The sequence below is a fragment of the Micromys minutus genome, assembly GCF_963924665.1.
Source record: "Micromys minutus genome assembly, chromosome: 22".
NCBI lineage: Eukaryota > Metazoa > Chordata > Mammalia > Rodentia > Muridae > Micromys > Micromys minutus.
In genome coordinates, this window is record NC_137957.1 from 40,294,412 (window position 1) to 40,306,060 (window position 11,649).

At 41.9% G+C, this 11,649-nt stretch overlaps 1 protein-coding gene across 2 annotated transcripts; it reads left to right on the forward strand.

Annotated features, from left to right (window-relative positions):
* Positions 1–3,308: 3,308 nt before the first annotated feature.
* SLC25A3 (solute carrier family 25 member 3) lies at positions 3,309–10,460 on the forward strand. 2 transcript variants are annotated; one of them, XM_080934956.1, is made up of 8 exons: positions 3,309–3,454; positions 3,675–3,823; positions 4,954–5,078; positions 7,629–7,808; positions 8,478–8,659; positions 9,137–9,309; positions 9,939–10,049; positions 10,127–10,460. In XM_080934956.1, exons 2-8 carry the CDS (start codon positions 3,679–3,681, stop codon positions 10,285–10,287), a joined length of 1,077 nt encoding a protein of 358 aa, XP_080791082.1. In that variant the 5' UTR covers positions 3,309–3,454; positions 3,675–3,678; the 3' UTR covers positions 10,288–10,460. The 2 variants fall into 2 exon arrangements, with proteins under 2 accessions (XP_080791082.1, XP_080791083.1); XM_080934957.1 differs by lacking the exon at positions 4,954–5,078 and adding an exon at positions 5,238–5,359.
* Positions 10,461–11,649: the final 1,189 nt, after the last annotated feature.

Genomic DNA, 11,649 nt, shown 5'->3' on the forward strand with positions numbered 1-11,649 from the left:
TGTCCTCTTTGGTAAAGCTGTAACTCAGGTTTCCTTTCCCTGTGTGGCTTTGATTTGGGGTGATGTATAAGAAAAACCTATATAACACAAGGGGAGCAGGAGTGAAACAGCAGCCTTTACCACATGAAGGTCACCTTGTTGCCAGAACAGATAAACACAGCTCTCTCAGCCAGCCCTGGATCTTGCCTACCAGCTTTAGGGCCAGATGCATTTATTATACCGAGGTGAAGGGCACCGGAATTAACGAACTGTAACAGGTTATCTGGTGTTGGGAGAGGAGGGCAGAGGCAGGAGTGGATTAAAAAGCAGTTACTATAGTCTAAGAATCACCGTATAAACCTTTGAGACTTGCTTGTCTACACGAGATCAAATTATGTGGGTGAGCCAGGCAAGTGAGGGCCTAAGACAAACAGGTGTTGGGGTATTTATTACCTTATCTGTCATTACTTCCCTTCCTATATTTTCTATTGATGAATTCTTCCTGAGACTTTTGCCAGTCTGGAAGGAGGGAGTGTAACAGGTTGCTAGGAGACAGCAGTGAATCTGTGACCTTTCTTTGGCCAGTGGAAGTTGCTAGTCTGTTAATTAACTCCATCTTACAGCAAAGCCAGCTCTAGCCTTACACTTCTGATATCTGAGTTCTACCTGTGTGTCAGGACTTCGGTCGGGTTGCTGTCACCTGCAGAGAGACAGACACCATACATCTGTTCAGTGGTAGAACTTGACTGACAAGAGGTCGACCACTCTTTTTTTTTTTTTTAATGTTTGATATTGTAAATTAAGATCTTACAAGTTACAATGAACATAAAGTACATGTAAAACAGGATGTAACCTGGAATTAGTCAAAGTTTTGCTTGGTGTGTAAGAAGTAAACATAATGGTTTTTTCTTTTCTTTTCTTTCTTTCTTTTTTTTCTTTTCTTGAACTTCACACAGTCTGTGAGTTGTTTCTGGGGTGTTCAGAGCTTTCTGGGGTTAGTATCCAATTATCAGTGACTGCATATTATGTCTGTTCTTTTGTGACTGTGTTATCTCACTCAGGATGATATTGTCTAGATGCAGCCATTTTCTTAAGAATTTTATAGTCATTGTTTATGATAGCTGAGTAGTACTCCATTGTGTAAGTATACCAGTCTTGAAGAAACACGTTCTTTCAATGCTCCTTTGAGTCCTTCTTCCCAAGTAAATGAAAATTCATCTGAGTTTTCTTAAGTTTATCTTCCCCATTCTTGTCATTTTTGCATGTGTTGGTGGGCCTTACTAATAAGGATTAACTTTCCCTTAATATATACCCACCTATAGTATTTAGGTGCTAGCATGATAAATGAGAAAGTTCAGGAGACTATCGAGATGATTCAGCAAGTAACGGCATTTGCCACCAAGCAGTACATGCCTACGTTTTAGCCCCAGGTTTTATATGGTAGAGGGAAAAATTCAGTGGGAAGTTGCATTTTAAACTCTACGTGTACACGGTGTATGTGTATGTGTGTGTGTGTGTGTGTGTGTGTGTGTGTGTGTGGTAGGTGCATGTGAACCATGGTGCTGCTGCACATATAGAAACCAGAGGATGACTTTGTAGTCTGTGGGCCTGGGGAATCTAATCGTCTTTGTAGGCTTGGTGCAGGCACCTTCTCTGAGCTGGCTGGATGCTCACCTTGTTTTCCTGTTTTGGTGCTGGGAACGGAACACACAGCCTCTTGTATCACGAAGCTATGTCTACAGCCCTGGGGTGGTTTGAATGAGAAATGCCGGTGTAGTCAGTCCCCAGCACTTGGTCCCTTCATGGTGCCCCTTTGGGAAGGTTTCCAGCATTATTTACCTGGGGAGAGCGGGCTTTGAGATATAAAAGCCTTGCCTGCCTCCAGTTTGCTCTCTGCTTCCTGTCTGTCATTGAATCTGTGAGGTCTCAACTTCCTGCTCCTTCTAGTCTGTTGTGTGCTGTTATGCCTCCCCAGCATGATAGACTTTTATCCCTCTGGAGGTGGAAGCCAAAAGAAAAACTTCCTTTAAGTTCCCTTGGTCATGATGTTTTATCATAGCGGCAGAAATATCACTAATATACCTCTTAAGTTTTTATGAGAAATATCTTATACATTTGATTTTCAAAGGTTTTTTTTAAAAAAAACTATTGTGTGTGTGTGTGTGTGTGTGTGTGTATGTGTGTAGGAGTATGTGTATGTGAGTGCAGGTGCCTATTGAAGCCGGAAGATGGTGTCAGATTCCCTGGAGCTAGAATCACACGGGCTGTTGTGTGCTGTTCAAGGTGGGTACCAGGAATCGAGTACCAGACCTCCGAAAGAGTAGCAAGCACTGTCTCTAACCTTGTTTTGTAAACTTTTAGATATGTTTTTGATGTTTTATAAACCCTGAAAGTATTTCTTCCATCCAGGACCAACTAAATTTGGAGGACCGAGGGCAAGATGAAAATAAATGTGGAGCCTTTTGTTTGTAAACGGTAAGAATTTTTAAATGACACAGCAGAGCACTGAATGCAGAGGTTGACCTAGTGTAACTACAGTGGTCAGTATACAAGCCAGCTCTACTAAGTGTCTTGGGTTACATAAAAAGGATTAATAAAGATGAGGCAAAATTTATTCCCAGGAAAATGTTAAAAACAAGAATTATAACAGGTTTGATTCCTTTTAAACTCTCCCTCATGGAACTGGGTCCCCGCTTGTTGACATGAGAGTAAAGATCTTCTAAATGTCTTAAGCACAATCAATCAATCGGTTACCTGCATTTCTGCGCATGCCCTGTGCCTCCAGGAAGGAGGCATGGATGGAGTTCAGGGGCCATGGACATTGCTGTAAGGCAGATGCAGTTTTTAATGTATGGTTTGAGTTCTTCCTGTATATCCTTTCCACCAGAACCTGGTGGAAAATTTAGGCATGCCTGTGTGTAAAGTCAGTGAGTGGAATTTTTTTCTAAAAAGTCCGATGATGGCAGGAATTCCGACATAAGACCTTGTAGTGATATCCTAGCTTCAGTACCTGAATAACGTCACTTAAGCATTCCGGTCTTTAAAAGTTTATGCGGGCAACCACTTAAAGACTTGTAAAACTTCCTGGCGCCAAGGAGAAACACCTGAAGGTGAAGGGACAGATTGAGTAGGTCGCCTGCCCGTACAAGGCCAAGACTCCACATTTAAAAGAAGAGATAATAAAAAAGAAAAAAAAAAAAAAAAAAGCTTCTGAATGTACGCCTGCGCAGTAGGAATCTTCCTGCGCACTAGCCCGGTCGGAAGAGCTGGGGGTGGACGGGGGCGGGGATAAGGTTGCTAGGAGGACGCGATGACGTCCGGGCTCCGTGCTCCTCTCCGCAAATGAGCAGCCCGTGGCGCAGTGACGCTTCACGGTGACGCCGCTCGAAGGGCACGGATCTTCGGGCGGGGAGGACATTCGGCCTCTGTGAGCCGCAACCTTGCCCAGCGAGCGGTTGGGTGTTCGCCATCTTAGGCAAGTGGAGGCGGCCGGGCCTCGCCGCGGAGGGTGCGGGGCGCGGAGCCTTGAGTCCCTTGTGGCCGCCGCCTTGGCCGTGGGCCCGGCCGGGTTCTGCGTCCCTGGGGAAAAAACTGTGACCTCCTCAAGGACGCAGAGCCCCGCATGCTCGCGGGGCTCCTGTGACACTTCCCGGCGCCGGGTCTCTCTCACCTCCACCCTCTGTCTCTTCCCGCAGGAGGATGTTCTCGTCCGTGGCGCACCTGGCGCGAGCGAACCCCTTCAACGCGCCACACCTGCAGCTGGTGCACGATGGCCTGTCGGGTCCCCGCAGCCCCCCGGGGCCACCCCGGCGTTCCCGCCACCTGGCCGCCGCCGCCGTGGAAGGTGAGGTCACACCCTGCCCAGTGCGAGCGCTGGTTTCGTGCTGCGTCCGTCCTACCTCCGAGACCTGGGCAGGAGGTCGGGGAAGGACGCTCTAGCCCTTAACCTGAGGACCGGTCTCTGGCTGACCCTGGGATGTCAACTCTGACGCCCTAGGCCGCTGTCGGATCCTTGGCCCTCCCTCAAGGGCGTGGAAGGGCCCAGGCCCAGCGCCACTCAGTGACCTCCGTGTCCCTAAGAGAGTAGAGGCAGAGAGGCGGTGACCAACTTCTTTTTCTTCCCCCATGAGCCTGTTGGTCAGCCAAAGTCTACTGGGTGAACTCTACTAAAGTCCCCTTTGGTCTCCTTTCTCAAGTTTTTTGATTATCTTTTCATTTAATTGTGTCTGAGGTAATGGGGTTTGGTGCTTCTGGTGGAGGAGGTGACTTGGAGACTATAAAAGGTGTGCATTCCTTTGAGTTTATGTTTTGGGATTCGAGGTGGCTGACTAATTGTATGTTTTAAATCCCAGTGGAACGTATGTACAAGGGAAACGGGAAAACGGAATTATAGGCCTCAAGAGAACGTTACCTACATTGTGCCTATAAAACAGAAATCCCCTCCCACACCCCAGTCATTCCTGGACTTCTGTTGTGTCTCAAACGTGATTGGAAAACTTTCCCTATCTCCTATCATTTTCCTCTAAAGCTAAAGCAAATATTTGTATGTTTTTGACTTTAGTTTAACGACTTTATATTTTTTTATTAAACCATATGTGGTTTAGTTCATAAGTGGGTAGCTGGAGTAAATGTTAAAGTTAGCAAGCTTTGTACATGTTAAGTGCTCTTTTTGAATTTGGGCCCTTCCTGAAGGGGGCTCTTAGTAAGTGCTTTTAGTTGAAATTCCAAATTCAGGAAGCTTTAGAAAATAGTATGTCACAGATACACATCCTAATAATTTTAGTGATCAGACTTGACAGTGACTTACTTTCATGTAATTTACACTGTATGACAACTCATCTTTCTACCTTATTGTGGCTGAAGCTACATAGTAGAGATAGTACTATATCAAAAGGAAATAGACTTTTCTTTTATTCCCCTAGACTTCCTTAGTCTCTGAAGAAATAATTGATCTTTCTTTCTTCAATCAAACAGAGCAGTATAGCTGTGAATATGGATCTGGCAGATTCTTTATCCTCTGTGGACTTGGAGGAATTATTAGCTGTGGCACAACACATACAGCATTGGTTCCTCTAGATCTGGTTAAATGCAGAATGCAGGTTTGTGTTGCATGCTGGACTAAAACTGTTGAAACATAAGTTGTAAGATATAGACTGCTACTAACTAGCTGTTTGGAAACCTAACTACCCAAGAGGTAAGTTGATGCTCACTAATACGAGTCTATATTAAAACGCATGGTGTGTCTTGTCTTATTACAGAGTACAGTTGTGAATTTGGCTCCATGAAGTATTATGCACTGTGTGGCTTTGGTGGGGTCTTAAGTTGTGGGCTGACACACACTGCTGTTGTTCCCCTGGATTTAGTAAAATGCCGCATGCAGGTTTGTATTGGTATGAGTGGTTTTTATTTATATTATTTGTTATGATAGTGGGTGGGTGTGGGGATAAATGGGAGTTGATTCTTAAACCATTGGGAACCCAAGCATGGAGCTCAGGCTGTTATGGCTTGGCAGGTTTGACAGGCCAGTGTCTGTTACTGACCTGATGTTTTGTATATGTGATTTATCACTTAATAAAAAGTGTTTTAAAACTAAAATACAATTACATCACTTCTCTTCCATTTGCTCCCAACAACCCCTCCCATGCCTCCACCTCCCACCCTCTCAAATTGATGACCTCATTTCTTATTTTACATATTAATTGTGCTGGAATCAAGGTCTTAAGTATGTGTGTTAGACATCTTCTACCACTGAGCTACACTTCCAGCTTTATTTACTTTTTAAAAAAGATTCATTCCTCCTTCGTGTGTAAGGGCACTTAGCCTGCAAAAGTTTGTGCACTCTGTGCCTGGTGTCCAGGGAAGAGGGCATCTGCTTCCCCAGAGCTTGAGTTACAGATGGATGTGAGCCACTATATGGGTGCTGGTAATTAAACCCACAACCTCTGGAGGAGCAGCCACTACTTTTAACTGCTGAGCCATCTCTTCTGCCCCAATTCCTTCACACATGAGAAATGGAGACATTCCAACTGCTACAGACTTCAGGGAACAGCCCCAGCTTCGTTTATTTATTTATTTATATTACTATTTTTACATAAGTATGTAGGTACCCAGGGAGGGTGTCAGATCGTAGGGTTTCCTGGAGTTGGAGTAGCGAGTGACTGTAGGCTGGGAATTGAACTCTTCTGGAAGAGCAATATGTACTTTATATGTCCTTTTACCACTGAGCTCTCCAGCTTTAATGTACCTCTCATATGTGTGGGTAGATTGTTAATTTGTTCTGCTCTTACTATAAGTGCATCTTAGCTGCTGCTGTTCAGTTTCAAGGCTTGATAATTCAAGACTCCAAGTAGTCATTGAATTAAGTATTGTGTATCAAAATGGGCAGTCAGTCTTTTATCTTATGTGAAGTAACTTCCTATCCCTAAATATTGAGGCAAAGAACATGTTTTTCTCAAAGAAGCTCTTAATGTCTTTATAGGAAAGTTGTGAGCATTGCCTCCTCTGTGTTTTTTTTTTTTATAATTTGAATATCATATAATTGAAAGAAAAGTAATCAAAAATTAAACATTTATTTGTCCCAAACAGGATTAGAAGTCTCCTTACCTAAAAGAGAAAGGAAGGTGAAATATTAGGAGGGAGAGAGGAAGGTGATGTATACCAACCCTTCTAGTACCGGCAGAGAGTGAGATAAGCTCCCTTACCCACATTGTTAAACAAATAGATAACGAGTGTAAGTCCTGAAACGTGTGGCTTTTGGAGTAAATTTAATTTCTGAAGTAAAAGAGATTCTGTACCTCAAAAGAGTTGCTGTACCTTGTAAAATTTTATTTAGTTTGATTATCTAATGGTCACAGTGGTTCATAGTGTAGTATATAATATAATCTACTTAAAGGACTCCAGGATCAGGAATACATTCTTACATCTTAAGAACAATTTTTAAAAATTTTTTATTGTTGAGATTTTATAGTTTAGAGTATCTAAGAATTAAGCATAATATAAAGGAAGCTAGACTTTGATGTAGAAGCTGTTTATGAAAACAGTCCTAAATAGAGCCTGGAAGTGGTGGCTCATGCCACTTCTCATGGGATCTCATAGGAGATCACTGAGTTTGAGACCAGCCTGGAGTAGAGGCCTTGTTTTAGTCACCTAAATCCCCCAATTTAGCTGGGAAGGTTGCTCGGTCAGTAGTGTATTTGTTATGTAAGCGTGACAAACTTAGGTGATATCCCCAAGCACCTGTGTAAAAAGTTGGCACAGTCGTGGCAGGTCCGTAATCCCAGCACTAACAAGATGGAGATAGGGTCCCTGAAGGTCACTGGCCAGCTAGTCTGGTAAAGTGGTGGAGGAGATTCCAAAGTGAAGGGAAGTTCCCAACATTGACGCCTGGCCTCCACATGCATACAGGGCATATACACATGAAGACACACAAGTTTTAAAGGCATAGGTGTTTAGCTTGTATTAAACTAAGAATGTGCATATTCTGTTTTTTTGTAGTTAATTTTAAATAAAACAGTAGAATAAAATGTTTGTGAAAAGTGTTAGCTAGTCTTATTTTTATAAAGCTCGTAAATAACTTGGCAAATAAAGAAATACATACAGCTAAATTAACATAGCTGTTTCTATTATATTGACATTTTCTCATTTTTAAGGTGGACCCTCAGAAGTACAAGGGCATATTTAATGGATTCTCCGTTACACTGAAAGAAGATGGTGTTCGTGGTTTGGCAAAAGGATGGGCCCCAACTTTGATTGGCTATTCCATGCAAGGGCTCTGCAAATTTGGCTTTTATGAAGTCTTCAAAGCCTTATATAGCAACATACTTGGTGAGGTATGTGATTTTACTTTGACATTAAATGCCCCAAGTGTTTGAGAAAGGGGATATTGTACTTTTTTGTTTGACTTACCTTGTTCTATGGCAGGAGAAATGGCCCCAGAAATAGCAGCATGCCTTAATTCATAATGCATAAGGCATATCCAGCAATAGCAGAGATAAGATGAAAAGCAAAGTGTATTTCATACGATTTCTAGCATCTCTAAATGTTGAATTTCTAAGTAAGTGTGGTTGGTGTGTGTATTAGAGTAAGAAGAGTCTGGGGTTCCTTATGTATAGTATAGGATTACTATATGAGTCTCATGCATATTCAGAGCATATGTATTAGTGTTATATGTATATGTATTAGTGTTAGTTCATGCGGCTGAGAGACAGTATAAATTCATTCTGATACTGTGTTATTCATGGACTGTGTAATAGTAGTTCAGAGAAATCAGGCAGGGTAATGTATATCTGTCTCCTAGCATTTAGGTATATTGTGATTTTTGAAGCCAGACTGTTCCATATAACAAGGCTAAACTGGGATAGGCTGATGAAGTTAGATCTTAAACCAAAAGAAGGGGAGAGATGTATTTTTAAAATCTCTGAAGCCATATTGTCATAGAAAGTTAGATGGAAATGGCCAGTGTGGCAGCAGTTCACATCTGTTCTGTATATTGACTTTAGGAGAACACCTACCTGTGGCGCACATCACTGTATTTAGCTTCTTCTGCCAGTGCTGAATTCTTTGCTGACATTGCCCTGGCTCCTATGGAAGCTGCCAAAGTTCGAATTCAAACCCAGCCTGGTTATGCCAACACATTGAGGGAAGCTGTTCCCAAAATGTATAAAGAAGAAGGCTTAAATGCGTAAGTGACCTTTTTTCTAAAAATAGTCATGGGGAGAACTTAAATCAAGTCTTCTTGTCTGTTTGGAAATGACTTGATACTTGTTTAAATATCTATTGACTCAGGTGGGTGGGCTTGTGAGGACATTTCTGATAAACAGTTTTTATGTTTGGGATGCCAACATGCTTCCTTAGATCCACCTTTGTGGATGAATCTTGGAACTGAGTTCTACCTGTAAACTTCTGTTTCTTGTAGTTCCAGTCCAAGAAACATCCAGCAACTTTGTTGGTTGTACAGTCAAAGGTGCTTGAGTCATTGGCATGTGAGACTAATATACCTGCATGCTAGTCTTCAGTTCTGATGGAAATGACATGCGTTATGCTGTCATGTGTTGCTGTCAGGATGCGACTGGTGTGCGGACACTTTTGTAGATGGTGTATGTCTTTGCTAAATTAACTTAGGCCCCTATTTATTTAAATTAGTGTCCTAATTTCCTAGGTTCTACAAGGGTGTTGCTCCTCTGTGGATGAGACAGATCCCATACACCATGATGAAGTTCGCCTGCTTTGAACGTACTGTTGAAGCGTTGTACAAATTTGTGGTTCCTAAGCCCCGGAGTGAATGTACAAAGGCAGAGCAGCTGGTTGTGACATTTGTGGCAGGTTACATAGGTATGCCTTGTCTGTCCATCCGTCCGTCCATTGTATCTGTCTGTCCATCTATGTATATATCTATCTTCAGGGTCTCACTTTATAGCCGTGGCTGTCTTAGAATTCACTGTGTAGGCCAGGATGCCTCTGAACTCAAGAGATCCACTTGCCTCTGTCTCTTAAGTTATGGGATCGAAGGTATGCATCACTACACCCTGGCTGGTAGGAATTATTTTAGAACATATTTGTTCATGAAATTATAGGCAAATTATATCACTTCCATTATTGGTCTCTTTGTGAAGGAAAAATTCTAAAGGTTAGGAAGCATTTTTATCTTCCTGTTTTTATGTTCTGCTGGATTCTAAATACTCTAATCATTGCTAAAAGTCTTTTTTTATAGTTATTATTATACATGCCACTGTCATACTTGAAAATGCATTTGTAACTCCTCTTCTGATCTTGGTAGACATACAAGGCATGTAGGGAAGACTCATGCAGATAAAGTGAGTAAATCTAAATTTTAATGTTTTAGATAATAAAACTAAAGCCAATGTGGTGACACATGCTTGTAATCCTTGGGAGGCTGAGGCAGGAATTTTCCTATGGGGTATCTTGACTTCTTTTTTTTCTTCCCTTTCCTTTGCCCCCAGCTGGAGTCTTCTGTGCGATTGTCTCTCACCCCGCTGACTCTGTGGTCTCAGTGCTGAACAAAGAGAAAGGCAGCACTGCATCTCAGGTCCTGCAGAGGCTTGGCTTCAGAGGTAAGTTAGGCTCTCCTGAGAAGTACCACCATTTGGGTAGGTGGCACATGGGCGCTCACATTTCTTCTCTGAACCAGGTGTGTGGAAGGGGCTCTTTGCCCGAATCATCATGATTGGCACTTTGACTGCACTACAGTGGTTCATCTATGACTCTGTGAAGGTCTACTTCAGGCTTCCTCGCCCTCCTCCACCTGAGATGCCAGAGTCTCTGAAGAAGAAGCTTGGGTTAGCTGAGTAGATACATCAAAGTAACATGGACTGAATCTGCTTGTTGATCAGTGTTGAAAGTGCAAAGGAACTTTTATATATTTGACAGTGTAGGAAATGTCTGTTCCTGATATAATTACTGTAGTACCCTTGCTTAAAGCAAGAGTTTCAAACTTACTGCTAAATAAACCCATCTATTCATGATGTTTCGGAGTTTGTTATTTTAACAACAAGTATTAAAAAAAGATTTAATTCTAAAATAGAAGAATTAATGTATCCCTCTAGGAAAAAATTATAAACTAACCATTGGTGCTATTCCTAAATTGTCCCCTCTTTTAAGAAGCTCCTGTGTTAGGAAGTAGTTCTGGGTTTTCAAAAACATGGTTTATTAAATATAGATAAGTAGTTCTTTTTTGACAAGCTAATTTTAGCATAGCAGATTTTTGTCTCATGTTCATCTATTAATGCTAGTGGGTCTGTTGATCTGTGTTTGTAGAAGGGCACCCAGTTAGGTTCATTCTAGAGTAGTTAGGGGCCAAAGCAGGATTGCTAAAGAAGATGTCTTAGGTGACTTATCACACAGCTAGGCTAGATTTCTGCTATGCTGTTTCCTGCTTGATTTCTTATAAGACTGCTGGACAACTGAACAAAAGTTGGAGATGCAGCCTCAAGCGGACTCCTGAGGGTTAGTTGGAGAGTTTAGCCCACCTTTTAAAGCTATACTGATGTTCAGTTTTCTGTTTGTTTTATTCAGAAATACAAAGGCACAGGTTTGTTTTGGTTTTTTTTTTTTTCCGCCCTAAAGTCCTTGTTTATTTGGAGAGGGCTGACAATCTCTGCACAAGTTATATGTGGTTTATGTATACACACACACACACACACACACACACACACACACATATATAATGTCTGAATGTATACATGTGTGGGAGGGGCCTGGGTAATCCAAGAATTCTGTTGTTTTAAGGGTCTCCCTTTTGTATCCTTGGCTGTACTTAGCACAGTGAGGCCAATAGGGTGATCCTCCTGCCTCAGCTTTCTGGGATTACAGATTGAGTCACTACAGATTGTTTCTGCAAGGATTCCAATAGAGAGAAATGCTTTCTTTCATTACAAATCTATTTTCTAAGAATATTGAACTAAATTTAAGAGTTGTGCATCTACTTAGCTGCATGTTAAATCTACATCTATACTGAAAAGGGGAGGTTATTAGGTTTAAAATTGTTAGGTGAAAGTTAGGCAATTTCTGGGTGTAACCAGATGGTTACTGTGATCTTAGCTGAAATGGGAGTGTGTATTTACTACTATGTCACAAAACACCTAAAAATTAGGGCCTAAAGTCTCAGGATTTTTGAAGTATCTGTTGAGAGCTGTCTGGGTCTTACATCTTTTA

What these genes read in the sequence shown, in the direction of transcription:
- SLC25A3 (XM_080934956.1), top strand. Translation starts at nt 3,679, where the DNA reads ATGTTCTCGTCCGTGGCGCACCTGGCGCGAGCGAACCCCTTCAACGCG. An exon ending in ATAGCAACATACTTGGTGAG is followed by an intron (nt 7,809 to 8,477) that starts GTATGTGATTTT and finishes TATTGACTTTAG; the next exon opens with GAGAACACCTACCTGTGGCG. An exon ending in ATTTGTGGCAGGTTACATAG is followed by an intron (nt 9,310 to 9,938) that starts GTATGCCTTGTC and finishes CTTTGCCCCCAG; the next exon opens with CTGGAGTCTTCTGTGCGATT.